We start from the raw sequence: 18,215 nt of genomic DNA on the forward strand, positions 1-18,215 counted from the left end.
GAGAGAGAGAGAAAACAACGCAAGTATCCCGCCTTCTATACTGTTTTGTATGTTTTCAGGGAAGTATGTGTGTGTATGTAAGATCCTAGAATGATCCTATCTATCTAATTCAGATAGATAGATACTTTTTCTCCCAATAAACTAATCGATTATTTGACCAGATGTGTCAGCACTAAACAAGTGTTTTAAAGCAGTAGAGCACTGAGATTTTGAAGCCACATGAAATGAACGAAGACTTAATTTTGTCTTGCGTTTTCAGACGGTTCTCCCCAGAAAAACAACAGCATTGGTCAGTAAACATTTTCCTGACAACGACACAATAAGAGCGGTGAGAGTGATCCAAAACAGTAAAGTTGGGACAGCTAAACAATGAGCTGAAACTCACTGTAAAGCTCCTTAAAGTCGAGGCGAGCTGCAATATTGCAGTTTTGTATCTCATCTATGTGTTTTTATGTGTTTTAAAACTGTGCCATCCCTGCTGGAGACTACTTTACAGAATACTAGTGATATTGTTTTACTCCAATTTTCTTGTTGTGGTCTGTTTCTTGTGATGATGGAAAGCAAAAAAAAGAAAAAAGAATTTGACTTCGTATGTATCTTGCCATTTACACAAAGTCAGACCATCTACAAGACATAACTTAGGTAGGTTCGAAGGTATGTTGACATAATGAGGCAATCTCAAAGCAGTGTGACAGTTTGTATTCATCACATCTATTGTTTGCTCCCCTCACAATGCTCCTTTGTTAAACTGAAACACATCAAGCTCCACCTCCTTACATCCTTACGACCTTACATCATCTGCGACAAATAGGAAATAGAGTGTGTTTTCTTCACTTCTCACTCAGAAGCGACACGCACACACTGAGAGGCATGATCACATTAACCTTTATAACTGAGGGAAGAGAGGTACAAGACACAATACGGAATTCCTGAATACTTCCACTTCAACCTGACTGGAAAAAAACACAAACCAAAGTGAAAGTAACTGAGGGGACTTGTTACAGCAAGGAGGGGGAACACAACTGACTGACTTCCTGTTTTAGTGTTCTGCCTGGTGTTTTTCCGCTTCACTCAAAGAGAAAATGGCGTCCTGTTCGGAGAAGGATCTTTCCTGTCCTGTCTGTCATGACATCTTCAAAAATCCTGTTGTCCTGTCATGTAGCCACAGCTTCTGTAAAGACTGTCTGCACAGATGGTGGAGAGAGAAACAAATAAATGAGTGTCCGGTTTGTAAAGCAAGACCTTTGTTGAGTGATCCACCTCGTAACCTGGCGTTAAAGAACCTGTGTGAGGCCTTCTTACTGGAGAGAGATCAGAGAGCTTCAGCAGGGTCTGAGGCTCTCTGCAGTCTGCACTCTGAGAAACTTAAACTCTTCTGTCTGGACCATCAGCAGCCAGTGTGCGTCATCTGTCGAGATTCAAAAACACACAACAACCACAGATTCAGACCCATCGATGAAGCTGCACAGGATCACAGAGAGGAGCTCCAGAAGTCCCTGAAGCCTGTACAGGAGAAACTGAAAGTCTTAAAACGAGTTAAAGGAAACTGTGATCAAACAGCAGAACACCTTAAGGTCCAGGCCCGAAACACAGAGAGGCAGATTAAGGAGCAGTTTAAGAAGCTACATCAGTTTCTACAAGAGGAAGAGGAGGCCAGGATCGCTGCTCTGAGGGTAGAAGAAAAGCAAAAAAGTAAAGTGATGAAGCAGAAGATTTATGCTCTGAGCAGAGAGATAGCAGCTCTTTCAGACACAATCAGAGCCACAGAGGAGCAGCTGAGAGCTGAAGACGTCTCATTCCTGCAGAACTACAAGGCTGCAGTGGAAAGAGTCCAGCGGCGCCCCCTGCTGGATGATCCAGTGCTGGTCTCAGGAGCTCTGATAGACGTAGCCCAACACCTGGGCAACCTGACCTTCAACATCTGGAACAAGATGAAGATGAAGGAGATGGTCTCCTACACTCCTGTGATTCTGGATCCAAACTCTGCTCATCCAGAACTCATCCTGTCTGAAGATCTGACCAGTGTGAGACATGGACAGAGACAGAAGCTTCCTGAAAACCCAGAGAGGTTTGAGTGTTATCGTATTGTTCTGGGCTCTGAGGGCTTTGACTCGGGGACTCACAGCTGGGATGTTGAGGTTGGAGACAGTACACACTGGGTCCTGGGTGTAGCAGCAGAGTCTGTCCAAAGGAAAGGAGACATAAAGACTGGATTGTGGCGAATAGGGTTATCTGATGGTAAATATGCGGCAGTCTCCCCATCAGATCCCCCCACTGCTCTCTCAGTGAAGAAGAAGCTCCAGAGGATCAGAGTTCATCTGGACTGGAACAGAGGAAAACTGTTATTCTCTGATCCTGATACCAACACACACATACACACCTTCACACACACTTTCACTAACAGGCTGTTTCCATACATTAGTAATAAGAATGAACACCAACTAAAAATATTACCTTTGAAGGTCTCTGCAACAGTAGAACAGCTCAGTCAGTGATGACAATGTGGCGTGAACAGTAATCATCTTTTAAATGGGAATACTGAACAATGGGTTATTTTAATATCTCATTTTATTTGAATGTACAGCATATTTACAGTGTATTAAGTAAATATTACAGTACTGTCCTTTGTGTATCAAATGCTCACCCTGTAGGCTTGCAATGTGGTTCTGAAAGGTTTGAAGCTTGCTCCTGCAGCTTGGATTTACAGCAACTGATTCCAATGTTGATCCAATCACAGCAAACAATACTGTATCAAAATGTACATAGAAACTTCTCAAACCACTTCTGCAGAATAACCAGCTTCTCCACTGTTTATATACGTTCCAGGATGTTTTATTGACTTCTTCCTTGCAGGAAGAAAGCTTGGATTGGGTCAGGAAATGTTGACTAAGACAAATGTTGTACTGGGAAATAAAAATAAATTTGACTTGACTGTGATTGATATTTAAGCATATTATGACTGTCTGTTTCAATGTTCTCAGAAAAATTCAAAGATGTGCTTAGTTAAATTTTGATATTGAGGTTACAGTATTTGCTTTTCATGACAGATTTTTATGAGTAAATTTATTTGCTAAAGTACCAAGGAGCTTGCTGATCTTAACTATTGTTTTTTACATCTGTAAATATGTATCTTATTTTTTCAGGGGTATTTTGTCTTCCACTACACAGGTCTTAGTTTTGACAGGGATTGTAGCAATCCTGGATAAATTAGCCAAATATGAAGTAGCAAAAGTTAGCCAAGTCTAAAAGCTAGCCAGCCTAGCTTTAGCCAGCCTAGCTAGCTAAGGTTTATCTGCTATGCAACTTTATCTGCTAGGGCTGTCACTTTTTATTCAAAATTCATACTATCATTTGAACATGGAAAACAATTTAATATTCGATCTGTAATGATGTAGTGTAGAGGAAGCATGCAACAGGCTTCCTGCTTGTATTCCTGCGATGGGCGTTCCTAAAATGCACTGTCCATCACCCTGTGACCCATACCTTTATCCCCAAAAATTGGGGATAAAGGTATGGCTGTTTGTTTATTTTTTAAACCTAAAATTGCTAGGTAATTCCAAGGTGATTTTCTGAATATAAATAACTTAAGTAGCTAACTTAGGTAACAGACCCCAAGTACTTTTTGTTTGACTTAAGCTAAAATTAGCCATGGTCATAAAAGTTAGCCAAGTAGGCCTATAAGAAATTTGGTGACTCAAGTTGACGAGCTACAGCATACCCACTTAAAAATGCACGCTACCTAAAGTCTGCATGGTAACTTTCTAGACTTGTCAATTATTTTTAACTTTTTCTTTAGTTACCAAAATAGCCATTGACTTAGCTAACAGACCCTAGAAAAATTTACTTATCCGTATTTCTCTTTAATGCGTTTGTTGCTTAATTTGTATTTTATTTTCTAGGCTGGTAACTGAACATTTGTCAGTTGGTAACTTTAGTTATGGATATGGGGACATATGACCACAAAGAAATATTTAATGAATACATAAATAAATCTTTATATATATGTATACTAGCGAATATGTTTGAGTTGCACATTCTTATGTCTCATATATGTGCTAGACATAAATCAACACATACTGAAAATTATATTTGTTACTTTCAAACAAATTCATTGCCATAATGTATATTGGCTACACCCAACAGTATGCAATAGTCACTGTATGCTTAAAGCTTAAAGCACTGTAAGACATTACATAAAACATATATTATTGTTTTATATGTTATATCATCTCTATATGAATTACCTGGTGGCTGGATCCCCCATCAGCCTACACAATATAGGAAAGAGTAATAGCTTGTGTTTTACTGCTGTCCTTGATGAATAAAAACCTACACTGCTGTGAAAGGAAACTCATGCCTTATTTCTTACATGTGGATTACAAGGGATTGCCTGACAAAGCTCCACCTCCAACTCACCTGAGACAGACCAGGAAACAGACTCCACCAGGAAGCAGCACACACACACCAAGACAGACAATAAGAATCTCTTTCAGACGAGACAACTTCTCCTGAGAGAGGAAAAATACAGCAGGAAATTCTGTGAGTACTGCAACTTCAACACACTGCTGACTGCATTCATGGACTGTGAATTTAAGGGGCAAAAAACGACTCAGAGTGAATGTAACATTGAAGGAATTTTCTAGAGGAGGGAGGGGAGCCACAGTTGACTGACTTCCTGTTTACCATTCTGCCTGGTGTGTTTTCAGCTTCACAGAGAGAAAATGTCTTTCCGATCTGAGGAGGATCTGTCTTGTTCTGTCTGTCAGGACATCTTCAAAGATCCTGTTGTCCTGTCATGTAGCCACAGCTTCTGTAAAGACTGTCTACACAGATGGTGGAGAGGGAAACCTATACAGGAATGTCCAGTTTGTAAGAGAAAATCATCAAGGAGTGAACCACCTCGTAACCTGGCGTTAAAGAACCTGTGTGAGGCTTTCTTACTGGAGAGAGATCAGAGAGCTTCAGCAGGGTCTGAGGCTCTCTGCAGTCTGCACTCTGAGAGACTCAAACTCTTCTGTCTGGACCATCAGAAGCCAGTGTGTCTCGTCTGTCGAGATTCAATAACACACAACAACCACAGATTCAGACCCGTCCATGAAGCTGCACAGGATCGCAGAGAGGAGCTCCAGAAGTCCCTGAAGCCTTTATGGGAGAAACTGAAGCTCTTCGAACACGTTAAAGGAAACTGTGATCAAACAGCAGAACACATTAAGGTCCAGGCCCGAAATACAGAGAAGCAGATTAAGGAGCAGTTTAAGAAGCTTCACCAGTTTCTACAAGAGGAAGAGGAGGCCAGGATCGCTGCTCTGAGGGAGGAAGAGGAGCAGAAGAGTCAGATGATGAAGGAGAAGATTGAGGCTCTGAACAGTGAGATAGCAGCTCTTTCAGACACAATCAGAGCCACAGAGGAGCAGCTGAGAGCTGAAGAAGTCTCATTCCTGCAGAACTACAAGGCTGCAGTGGAAAGAGTCCAGCGGCGCCCCCTGTTGGATGATCCAGCGCTGGTCTCAGGAGCTCTGATAGATGTGGCCCAACACCTGGGCAACCTGACCTTCAAAATCTGGAACAAGATGAAGAAGATGGTCTCCTACACCCCTGTGATTCTGGATCCAAACACTGCCAACCCAGAGCTCATCCTGTCTGAAGATCTGACCAGTGTGCGACGTATCGAGACACAGAAGCTTCCTGAAAACCCAGAGAGGTTTGATTCATTAATTTCTGTCCTGGGCTCTGAAGGCTTTGACTCAGGGACTCACAGCTGGGATGTTGAGGTTGGAGACAGTACAGACTGGTTTATTGGTGTGGCAGTAGAGTCTGTCCAGAAGAAGGGATGCATAAAATCTGGGTTCTGGCAAATATATTTCTACAAAGGTAAATACAACGTACGCTTGTTAGGAGATCCGCCTACTGTTCTCCGAGTGAAGAAGAAGCTCCAGAGGATCAGAGTTCACCTGGACTGGAACAGAAGGAAACTGTCATTCTCTGATGCTGATACCAACACACATATACACACCTTCACACACACATTCACTGAGAAGCTGTTTCCATGCATAGGTACTTTGAATGGACTCCCGGTGAAGGTATTACAAGGCAAGATCTTTGTAACCTGAGAATAGCTCAGTTACTTTCCACCTGATGAATTTAAGTCCAATATTCATTCTCCTTTTAACTTTGCTTTGGTCTCCACCAACTCCTGAGAAAAATATCTGGCTCTTTAGCTGTTTGATGCTTAGCAGGTAGTGTATGGTGGGTTTATCATAGCTTGTTTGTTGAAAACAGCTGCCTGCTGCTGCTGGAAACACTGAGACTGAAACATTCGGTAAATGCGTTGTAAAACCAAAACTAGGAGCTGAAAGAGGCTAAAAAGCTCTGTAGAGCTGCAGAGTTAGTAAGACTTCTCTGTTGGTTCCTCACAAAGAGCGACCCCATTCACAGGTCGTTTGATTTATTGTTAATATAAAAGTACTGATTAGTGGAGCTTGCGAGTGAGTCACGTGGCTGAACCTTTTCTCTACATTTGTTTAGCTTCTGTACAGCTCTTGATGTTTTCACATCTGCTGTAACTTCTCATATCTGTTTTCTTAATATTGCTACTGAGTGCTATATGTCTTCCACTTATTTCATACTACATGTTTTTATGTGGTTTTTAGTATCTATATATATATTGTCAATAACATATCATGAATACGTATAACCTACATTTCATATATTTGATTATGTACAATTCTTGAAGTAGGAATGAATGATTATAAACTGTTTACCGCAGTGATTCACACTCAGCATACCTTTCTCATACACTGCATGGCCAAAAGTTTGTGGACAACTGAACATTACACCCATATTCACATTTTTATCTGAAAGCATATCCTGATTTTACCTGAACTGGCTGTTTATTTTATTGCTTTTGTGTATTTTATGTATTTTATTTCTTTATATTTCGTCATTCACTGTAGTATTTTATTTCTCTTGTTGTGAAGCACTTTGTTTTGATAAGTGCTCTATAAATAAAGTTTTATTATTATTATTATTATTATTATTATTATTATTATTATTATTAGTATTATTATTAGTATTATTATTATGTGGTAAAGGACGTCGCCTGCTCTTGGCTATCTGATCGTCTCTGGTCAGTGAGCCTCCAGTTCCATGTTGTGTTGGATGCTTGGACCCCAGCATACTTGCTTGCAGGTCTAGTTGAACATGTGAAAACAATGGGATGGCTTTCTACAAGATTTTGAAACCTGGCTGCAGGGATTTGCTCCCATTCAGCGACAAGAACATTAGTGAGGTCCAACACTGATGTTGGGAGATAAGGCCTGGCTCCCAGTCGGCGTTCTAGTTCATCCCAAAGGTGTTGATGGGATTGAGGTCAGGGATCTGTGCAGACTAGTCAAGTTCTTCCACACCAAACTGGGAAACACATTTCTTTGTGGACCTGGCTTTGTGCACGGGGGGCATTTTCACGTTGAAACATTAAAGGACCTTCACCAAACTGTTGACACAATGTTGGAAGAACACTGTTGTCTAAAATATCATTGTGTGTTGTAGCATTAAGATTTCTCTTCATTGGAACAAAGAGGCCCAAACCATGAAAAACAGCCCCATGCCAGACCAATGGGTCCAAAAGTACACTAACATATGTGGACTGTGACAGGTGTCCACATACTTTTAGTCATCTAGTGTATCTATTTTAAATGAGATGTTGTAGTGCTCATACTGTTAGTTGAGGTTTTACCATATTTTCTTGTTTGTATTTAATTTTCTGTTTTGCTATTGCTATCTATTACTAATTTGTGCTGCAATGACTTGTGAAGAACTAACTGACTTTAATCTCTTCTGCTCTGGCAGGCTGTTGAATATACAGTAAATATACCGAAATAGACACAACATGAGATAAATCCTAAACTGATGACCTCTAGCTCTTCTTTAAAAGCTAACATTTTATTAATGCAGGCATACCATTTTATTTCCAAAGGGTCTTAACAGTTTTGTTATTATTGTTATTGTTTTTATTCTATATTATTGTTGGGTGTTTTATTACATTTTATTTTAATTGTCTGATTTTATTTGCCTCATCGCCATACTGAAATGGTTTAATCCTGGTTCCACCATGTAAAGCCTTTTGTAACTTTGTTTTGAAAAGTGCTGTATAAATAAAGTTTATTATTATTATTATTATTGTTGTTGTTGTTGTTGTTGTTGTTGTTGTTGTTATCATTCCTCCTAGTGTTAGTCACTCAGTACATGTTAGCACAGTGTAATAATATTATCACTTATTATCACCAGTGTTTTGTGATAGTTCATTCTTGGTCCTCAGAGGTTGTATCACAATGACTTTGGTGATCCGCCACATTTCATCTAAATCCACCAACAGGTCAACATTTCCACCATTAGTCTGACACTTCAATTCATGTCCAAATTCTGACCTGGGATCGACACACACCATCTATAATTTCATATAACTCAGGAGAACAGATTGATAACACATTTGAACTTGAACCTTTAACTTTTAACTTGCCTTAAGTTTGGACAAAAATGTAAACTACACTATAACTTATAATTTGTTGCTGCTTGTTGGTCACCTTTGCTTTAGTATAAGTGAATGTAATGTAATCTGAAGGTAATGTAATTAAAAGTTTAAAGTGGTGGAAGAAGTTTTCAGATCCTTTACTTAGGTAGAAGTATCAATACCACGCTATAAAAATACACTGTTGCAAGTAAAAGTCCTGCTTAAGTCAAATAATTCGCAAAATGTACTTAAAGCATCAAAAGTAAAAGTGGTTCTACAGAAAATCTGATTCTGCAGACCAATGACTGGCATATTATTTTTATATGACATTATTAGATGCTGGTCGAAGTGGAGCTAGTTTTAACTACTTTATATACAGTTAAGTAGTTTAGTCCAGTGGTTCCCAACCTAGGGCTCAGGCCCCTCCAAAGGGTCACAGGATGAATCTGAGAGGTCGTGAGATGATTAATGGGAGAGAAGTAAAAAACTTTCTGTTATTTAAATTATTAAATTTGTTTGGCTTTTCGCCACAATTTTTTGTGAAATGTTCATAGATAATAATTTTACCTCTTTGAGCCTCAAACAGTTATTTAAATAAAACCATGTGAGAAGTTTGGGGAGAAAATATCAACAACTAACAACTCATGGACAGCTGAAATGTGACAAGGGGTCCCAACTAGATACTGTTTTGTAAAGGGTCACAAGCCAAAAAGGTTAGAAACTAATAGTTTAATCTTTAACATATTAATAATCTTTAACATATAAAGGTGTTGTATTTTATAAACTTATCAAATGTGTTTTTTATGTAAAATCTTCATCTTACCAGTAACTAAAGCTGTCAGATCAATGTAGTGGCTTAAGAAGTACAATATTTCACTCTGAAATTTAGTGCAGAAGAAGTATAAAGTATAAAATGGAAGTAAAGTACAAGTACCCATACTTTGCACCACTGTGGTGATAATAAATAAATTAAAAACATAAATTCAAGATAAACACTCAGTCATCAGTACAGTCCTCATTAAGCCTGTGTGCAGTTTTTTGATTGCATCTCATTGCTGCTTGAAGATAAATATTTACAGATTGTTGTCTGTCAGTCTGCTGTTGCATCATATGACCACATGAGGGAGCGCCCCAAACCCTCTGATTTATTCAAACAGGCCTAAAAGACTTTAGTACAGAAACCTCAGGAGTCATTGAAAGTTGGCATTGAAAGAAGGCTGGCCTGTGATCCAGCAACGCATCGATCCAGACGGTCAAACCACTTGCTGCTCCGCCGGTCAGAGCTCGACCAATCAGAAACGTTCAGCGCAGCAAGCACCGCCCCGAAGGTTCTTGAGCAGGGACCTTTTGGGGGTGTTTAATGTCTTAACATGGAACTTAATTTAGACCCTGGTCCCTGCGGAGGAAACACACTGAGTTCCTCCAAAGTTTCCTAGTCTCTGGGGAAAGTTCATGAACTATGATGACATTAAAACAACAACAGTCGAAAGACATTTCGGCTACAACAAAATCAGTGATTGTCTCTAAAATCTGTGTGTCATGCCTTTAATCATACAAAACATAACCACACTCTGTAATGAACTTTAATTTTGTTTTAGTTTAACATTCACAGACAAAGTCAACATTCAAAGAAGGTTTACATGAGTCAATATGAAGCAAATGATCAGGTGAACAAATTTACCTGTGGGTTCACATGCAAACGTTTCACAAATATTACTGAACTGTGATACTGTGTTATGGTAAAATGCCCCTCAGCTTTTGAAAAATGTGAACTGAAATCAGAGATTTTTAGATGTTAAATTCATAAAGGGGTGCAGTCTCAGGTTTTCAGCACTGACTCCATGCTGTAGTGAAATTATTGGGTGTATGACTGAACTTTATTCAGAATTTCAGAAGAGCAGGAAGCCACTGAAGATGATCTGTTTTTCTCGGGTGTCTCGTGCATCAGTGTCGGTCTGCTGGTCTCTAAAGGACTCGAGCCAAACCTTCTGTCGAGCTGCCAGCTGTAAGACCACGCCACCTGACAGCACCTGAAACACAACACAGCCAATCACAGCAAGGCGCCGTGACAAAACTCATCTGTTAATACATAAAAGAAACCACAGATTATTCTGTCCTGTAAACCATCTGAGATCCCAAAGCAGCCTAAACTGTGTCAGGAAACAACAAAGAACAATGAAGATGTGTACATTACTCCACAGAGACTGTAAGGTAAATTTGGATACATTTTTACCTCAAATTAGAGAAAATAGGGAAATTGTTAATATGGGGGAGTTTGGGAAGATGTCCACTTGATTTGACTAACTCAGACTGCTGAAGTCTCATTTAAACTTCAGATAAACTTTAGAATATATTAGCGAGGACTGTGGATTTTGTTCCCAACCACTTGCAGGCAATCACAGGCATGTTAGAAAGGGATCTTTAAATGGCAAATATCTGTATGTGGACTGTCGATTGGAAACAATAAACAAATACATATATAAAACGTCACCTGCCTTCCTACTTTGCTCCATCGTAATTCCTTCTGCCACTAGGGGGGTTTTCACTTGGACATTAACAAATGTTACTTAAAGGCGCTTCCTGATGTGACTGTTTCTGTCGTACTTCTTGGAATAACAGTGTCAAAGTTAAAGATAATAATAAGTTTGGAGTTTGAGTGAATGATTTAAAGATTTTCCCTCCTGACATCTCTCGGGCTCCATGGTGCTCAGCACCGAAACTGACCTGATCAGCGTTCCTGTTGTAATCACAGAATCCCAGCTTGTTGAATGGAGCATCAGTGGCTATATACAGACACATGCTGACCTAAAAAACACATAACACACAGCATAACTGTAATGCAGTTAGATAATGGAGCTGTAGGCGCAGATTATATATCTCAGACAACTTTAAAGTCTCCGCAGGTTTTTTTTTTTTTTAAATGAAATTAATGCAAACTCGTGGCCGTCTGAAAGGTAGTAAAACACATTCTGATGTCCAAAACACGTATGATATATTTTACAAAATGATCAGAATTTATTCTCATATGAAGAAGTGCAGCAGTAGAAAAGACAGCATCGTGTTACCTTGGCCACAGAGTGGAAGGTGAAGTAATAAACACCAGGTACTCTGCAGGTGAAGTGACCCGTGGCTGCGTTAAAGTCTCCAGGTTTGTTGACCACAGTATTCTGGTAGGTTACTGGCTGATACACACACACACACGTGCAGAACAATCAGAGAAAAACAATTAGCTGATACAACCTGAAAATGTAAAAGAAAGAAGGTGAAAGACATTTGAAATGTCAATTTCTGCTTTATATTCCTATATTTTTTCCGGTTATCATTACATGATGAATATGAACAATGAACAGTTGGAAAGGAACTATTTCTTTGGTAGTTCCTATGAAAATGTTTGACAGTGAGCTCTGTGGATTATGCAGTGTAACAGGGACACTATTTCTGGAAAGACACCATAGTCTGCACAGACAGAATAGACAGATATAGATACCGACCAGATAAAACTAAAACTATATGCATGACTAGATATCACTAAAGATATGTGAGAAAACATGTTATTTTATCATTTGGGTGAACTGACCCTTTAGCAACACTCAAGTATTAAAATGCAATGTTCCTTTCTTTAAAGACATTAAAGAAAGCCAAGAAAGAAAACGATTTTCAATCATTTCGGAATGAAACAGCTGAGAGACAGAGAGGTGTGATGGACGACAGACTGAACCTGGTTGTAGCGAGGATAACTGAGATCAGTCCTGATCGCTGAGAAGGCTGAATGGGCCTGCTGAAGGGCGTGTTGTCCTAGGAGCAGGACACACACACACACACACACACACACACACACACACACACACACACACACACATACACACACAGACATACCAAGAATAAAGATCTCTGTTCTTAATGAAATAAATAAAACAGGTGCACTCAGGGTGTGGTCAGTACACTGTGACACCACGACTGGGTCAAAGCTGCAACAGACCTGAACCTTCAACCGCAAGAGGTCTGTGAAACATACATACCACATACTGTATATAGACTGTATACACACACATACGCTCACTGTGTATGTAGTCTATATAATTACACAAAACCTGTCAGAATAGCCATTACCTGCCTCTAAACTTAGTATGTGTTGTCTTGTCAAGTCATGGATGTATTACATGAACGGACTCAAAGATGGCGCCCACTCACTTGAATAAAAATTGCTGGCCGAGCAGGTTTGTGCCCATGTTGTGTCCCGCTGCACATGTGCGTTAGTGTTTCTCCCCGCTGGCTCGGCCTCTAGACTTAACATTGTGATGACGTCACACGAATAAAAATAGCTTTTCTAGGCTCTGGGAAAGTTTTACAATTCTAAAAACCTTCATGGTTTAAACATTCATAATACAAAGAGTTATAAATAAGCTTGTTTGTAGTTGGAGGTGTCATGTTAAGAGTTTTACAGATGTCTCTTTTATAATGGAGGTCTGTGGGGAAAATGCTTTTTTAGCAGCAGGGGACTTTTTCCGTTGCAGTACTGTGAGTGGCCACTGAGATAAACTGGCAGCAGGGCTGAGTGGTGACGCCGTATCCAGCTCTCTTAATACATCCATGGTTGAAGTTCAAAGCCTGCTGCTTCATTTCTTCTTCTGCAATCCCCACTACAAATTCCTTTAGCCCTCTTCACCTCCCCCCTTTTGTACAATCCTCCCGTGACAGAGGTGGGTCTAATTTTTTTGTTCAGTTATCACTGTAATCCATCCTATTGATGATTATTATAGTTTGTTGTGTATATTTTTGTTCTCCCCAATATCATAATGTCTGTCTTCACCTGTCGATAAAGAGATTTCAGCATATTGGCATATTGGCACTTGTGCATTTATTTTTAACTGATAAACGCTAGAGGCAGACATTTTGACAGGAATCCTGTGGGTGGGAGTCAATTTCACTATTCATCACGGGACTGGGGCGGGACAGGAAAAAAAGTCAACGGGCGGGACTGGGAATCATATGTTTGTTTTTATATATAAATATGCTATTGTAATGTGAAAAAACGCTATTTTCAGATATTTTTTTTATTGGGAACGGGATGGGATGGGACAGGAGTGAAAAGCCACTCCCGTGTCACCCTCTAATAAACGCTGCTAGCTTATTCCAGTAAACTAAGCTAACTCCCATTTTGCCTTTTTATTTATTTCATTTGTTTAGGAGCTCGAGTGGGCAGTTTTAATTACATAGAGGTTATGCTTTATTATCTGATATTTTATATTGTATATGAGTTTAACATGATATATATACTGTATGTTATTACATACACACAGTATGTTAGCATGATATATACTGTAGGCTGTAGGGTCAACAGTCGTGTCATTACCATGGCCGATGCTCTTCCCATCGGCGCCGGGGCGACCAGGGTTTCCAGGGCGACCTGCTGGTCCCAGATCTCCACGGTAACCTTTAGGACCCATTGCCCCTGCAAGCCCCGACTCCCAATCTCCCCCTTCAGCATCAGCAGGACGCCTGCATCCACCGGACCTTCGGCCCTCGCAGCTGGAGACAAACAGATGAATGATTCAGCCTGAAATAACTGATTTTTTTTGGCCACTTGACGGCAGCAGAAACAAGTTGTGAACATGGCATTGACATATCGTCGCCTTTTAAGATGATATGGTGAACTTGTTAGCAAACAGTTGCTTATTTACACATTCAGCAGTTACAGAGCAACATTAGCATTCATTTGGAGTTGTGTTTCTGTCCACCTGATGAATTTAAGTCTAGTATTCACTCTGTTTTAGCTCTGTTTTGGTCTCTATCAACTCCTGAGGGAAATATCTGGCTCTTTAGCTGCTAAATGCTCCACTATGTTCACCAGCTAGTCTCTAACTAGCCTGTCTGCTGTTTGGTGCTGAGCAGGTAGTGTACAGTGGGCTTTTAGAGCTTTTTCGCTAAAGACAAATAGGCTACCTCTGGAAAAAAGTCACTGTGAGAGCGGTGAGAGTGAACCAAAACAGTAAAGTCGTGGCCGGACAGCTAAACAATGAGCTGAAACTCAATAGAAAGCTCCATAAAGCTGAGGGGAGCTGCAGGTGTTGATTCTCTGTAGGTCCATCACTACAAGCAACTCCTTTCACATTGTTTTCACATTGTCATTTGATACATTGTTATTATAATGATATTGATTATAGTTATCACTACCAGGAGAGAATTATGCACGCACTGACTGTACTTCATGCCACAGTATGATGACATGGAAGGACAAACAAACAAATAAAACTGAAAGTTCAAGTCCCATGCAGAAAGATGTCTGAACAACAGATCTGCAGAACACAGCAGGCAGCCGATCTGTGTTTTTTGTATATTCAGGAGGCTTTTACCTGGTTCTCCTTTCTCTCCCTTTGCTCCAGGCCATCCATTTCTGCCCGGAGCTCCTGCCTGTCCCGGATGGCCATCTGTTCCACTACAGCTCACATCACATTGGCCGGTCGTCAGAAGCGAGGCCACGCCCACCAGAACCGCCAGCCCATAATAACCTCCCATGATCCAAAACACTAGATTTAACAATTAATCAAGAAGAAGAAGGTGATGGTGGTGATGATGGAAGTAAAAACACAAGAGAGATGATGAGAAGAAACTACATAAGATGTTAAATTATTTGTTCTTGACACTGAGGTCATGTCCCCAACTGGCCCCCCACTGGCCCCCCTCATGAGTCACATATGCATAATATGCATCTATCTGATTTTTAAATGAGGTACTACATCATTTATATCAATAATGTATCATTTGCATTGATTCCAGTATTTGTAGACTCACCAAATATGACTACTTTCAGGCCAACGGTATTTCTCCCCTAGAATTAAATTTCTGACAGGAAGGATTTGAAACATCATTTCCACAGACCTTCATATTAGGAAGCAAATTTTACAGTAGAATATAATTAAACAGTTAACTGAACAGATAGATACAATGTGAAAATTTTAATAATTAAAACACTGCGGACACTTTCTGTTTTTGGTGTCAGGGTGTGGGGGGACTTTTTATTTCTAAAATCCTGGCTATGCCCCTGATTCAAATATAGTGTTAAACACAGTATTACCTGATAGACAGGTGTTCAAATACTTATTTGCAGCTGTATCATACAAATAAATAGTTAAAAAATCATACATTGTGATTTATGGATTTTTTTTTTTTAGATTATGTCTCTCACAGTGGACATGCACCTACGATGACAATTTCAGACCCCTCCATGATTTCTAAGTGGGAGAACTTGCAAAATAGCAGGGTGTTCAAATACTTATTTTCCTCACTGTAAGTGTTTTAAAAATGTAAATGTAAACTTTAAGAAACATTGTTAGAGTCAGTAATGACATTACAGATTGCAGTTTTATTGTAAACAGCAAAACATAACATAATTTAAAAATAAAGGCAACTAAATGTTCATTGAGATGGTTCAAGCTCATTCTCAGCAAGATTCAAGGCAGGTTGTTTTTCATGGAAACTAACTGAAATTAATGGCTGTCTGGAAAGAATAAAACCAAATTAAAAACTGATGAAATTATTTCAATTCTGAATTCTTCAGTTTGTCCCACAAGGGGCAATCTGAGGCAAGAAGGTTTGTAAAAACACAGAATTCATCCACATACATAAAAACAATCCAAAAATGCAATGTATGTTAGTGTAAAGATTGAAAAAATAAAGTTGAAAGACACAAGAGTTGTCTCCCCTCTATTGCTGAACAAGTGTCCAAGAGCACAAAGTTTCCAATCCAATCTAACTAAATCTAAAACACATACAGTCATTGATAATCGGATATGGTAATATTTCAGTTCAGAATTGAAATAATTCCATCAGTTTTATTTCAGACAGCCATTAATTTCAGTTAATTTCTACTAAAAACAACTTGCAGAGTTTTGAACCTTTCTGCAGATAGTTTTGCTGTTGACTACTGTTGTAATGTTGACAGAACAATTATTATAAATATTATAGTATTATATATATATATATTAATAATATTGAACAGCTTGTTTCCATCATCAGTATTTACAGCACATTTGATATTTGACATTATTTTACTCACCAGCAGAGATTCGGAGCTGCGATGAAAGGACGGGATTTCCTCTTTTGGTGAACAGATCAAGACTTTGTCCTAGACTGAAGAGAGACTCGCTGACACACACACACACACACACACACACAAGTACAAAATCAGCAGGGAAATGAAACTCGTGATCAGACAGAAAGATCTGTTAGATCTGGGACTGAAGATATTTTAGACTGTTCTATAGTGTTAATTTTGCTGTTAGATTAGTTTAATGCAAGTTTCACAAATTAATGAAGACTGACTTATTTCAAAACCTAGAAAGTTGGCCACCGTACAGCCAGGCTAACTCAGAACTAAGTGACTATGTTTCCATGGTAACAATCAGTGACTAGCGGCACCAAATGACAAAAAAAGAGTAAAACATGGCTCATAACTTGTGGTTTTCTCACCAGTGGCGTGTCCAGACCTTTTTGACTGGGGTGGCCCATGTGGGGCACTGACTTTTGCAGGGGTGGCATGAATTAGCCTACGTGCGACACGCACATGCACACACACACACACAGACTCACATGGTGAAATTTTACCTTAAACTGAGATACAGTGATCCTCGACTTAAAATGAATTTGGGCCAGGGGTGTAAAGTGGAGAGGGGCAATGGCCTATTCCTTACTTTCTACCCCCCTACTTACGGCACCATTGCTTGGACCACACCCATCTTCGATCTCGGCCTTCATTTTGATCTCAACTACACACCTGTAAAGTTTTGTGACTGCATCTTGTACAGTCGTGACGCTATTGTGTTGACAAAATCTGTCCACAGACAGACAGACAGGCATTTAAACATCTGGCAAAGTAATCAAAACCGCTTCTGTGGTAGTTCCCGTTACAAGAAGGGAACATGGAAAAGGAAGATGGATGTGTTTGCTGTCCTACCCAGAGTCAGGTCAGAAGATCACCAGAGCTAGGCTAGCATTTTCCCCCTGCTTCCAGTCTTTGTGCTAAGCTAGGCTAACCACGTCCTGGACCAATCTCTGCACAGGTCGCACAAAGATGAAACTGATATCGATCTTCTCATCTGATTCTGGGGAAGACAGAGAACAACAGGGGGGATTTGTAAAATGTCATCCATGCACAAACCACTTTAAACACGTTCATCTCCCCATCTCAACTATCAAATAAATCACCTTAGCAGAGGAACTGACATAGATAGACGTCTGTTACAGGCTAAATGGTTTTTCACAAACATCACAGCCGTTCATAAAGCTCCCTAAAATGTGTCCTTTAATTTATACAGTACTTATGTATTTTCCCTCATCACACAGAAAAATTTTGTGCGACCCCTCTCATGGAAGTGAAACATTTTTGTTTTTTTGCACTTCTTCTTTTTGGTAAACATTTGCCACTTTCACACATTCTCAGTTGACCTCTTCTTTCCATTATTGTGTGTGTGTGTGTGTTTTGAAGTCAACCCTTGTTTTATTTTAATTAAATTGCTGAAGCCTGCTTCTCGGACATCCTGTCATGAGTCAGAAGTTGAACTGGGGCAGTTTGAGTTTAAGGTTCTGGACACTCAGAGAGAAACTTTTTGCATCTCTTGTTCTACCAACACGTGTACGCCACTTGACTAGTCTGCACAGAGCCCTGACCTCAACCCCATCCAACACCTTTGGGATGAACTGGATCTCC

The 18,215-nt window shown here is 39.7% G+C and overlaps 3 protein-coding genes across 3 annotated transcripts; 2 read left to right on the forward strand and 1 right to left on the reverse strand.

Moving 5' to 3' along the window:
• Positions 1 to 51: 51 nt before the first annotated feature.
• LOC122882590 (zinc-binding protein A33-like) lies at positions 52 to 2,931 on the forward strand. The gene has a single exon (XM_044210114.1). It carries the CDS (start codon positions 1,083 to 1,085, stop codon positions 2,493 to 2,495), a length of 1,413 nt encoding a protein of 470 aa, XP_044066049.1. The 5' UTR covers positions 52 to 1,082; the 3' UTR covers positions 2,496 to 2,931.
• Positions 2,932 to 2,979: 48 nt separating this feature from the next.
• LOC122882594 (zinc-binding protein A33-like) lies at positions 2,980 to 8,178 on the forward strand. Its single transcript, XM_044210129.1, has 2 exons — positions 2,980 to 4,539; positions 4,707 to 8,178. The coding sequence occupies exon 2, from the start codon at positions 4,722 to 4,724 to the stop codon at positions 6,108 to 6,110; it is 1,389 nt and encodes a 462-aa protein (XP_044066064.1). The 5' UTR covers positions 2,980 to 4,539; positions 4,707 to 4,721; the 3' UTR covers positions 6,111 to 8,178.
• A 1,896-nt stretch (positions 8,179 to 10,074) lies between these two features.
• LOC122882614 (complement C1q subcomponent subunit A-like) lies at positions 10,075 to 17,380 on the reverse strand. The gene is given in 9 exon segments (XM_044210170.1): positions 10,075 to 10,539; positions 11,234 to 11,314; positions 11,575 to 11,691; positions 12,228 to 12,304; positions 13,863 to 13,958; positions 13,961 to 14,038; positions 14,863 to 15,036; positions 16,566 to 16,654; positions 17,283 to 17,380. Coding segments are annotated over 9 exon segments (936 nt in total). The 5' UTR covers positions 17,366 to 17,380; the 3' UTR covers positions 10,075 to 10,398.
• Between the last annotated feature and the right edge of the window lie 835 nt (positions 17,381 to 18,215).

Source organism: Siniperca chuatsi, linkage group LG2, assembly GCF_020085105.1.
Source record: "Siniperca chuatsi isolate FFG_IHB_CAS linkage group LG2, ASM2008510v1, whole genome shotgun sequence".
Taxonomy (NCBI): domain Eukaryota; kingdom Metazoa; phylum Chordata; class Actinopteri; order Centrarchiformes; family Sinipercidae; genus Siniperca; species Siniperca chuatsi.

Bases quoted from the DNA above. Each gene is read 5' to 3' on its own strand.
- LOC122882590 (XM_044210114.1), top strand. From the start codon at position 1,083: ATGGCGTCCTGTTCGGAGAAGGATCTTTCCTGTCCTGTCTGTCATGAC.
- LOC122882594 (XM_044210129.1), top strand. From the start codon at position 4,722: ATGTCTTTCCGATCTGAGGAGGATCTGTCTTGTTCTGTCTGTCAGGAC.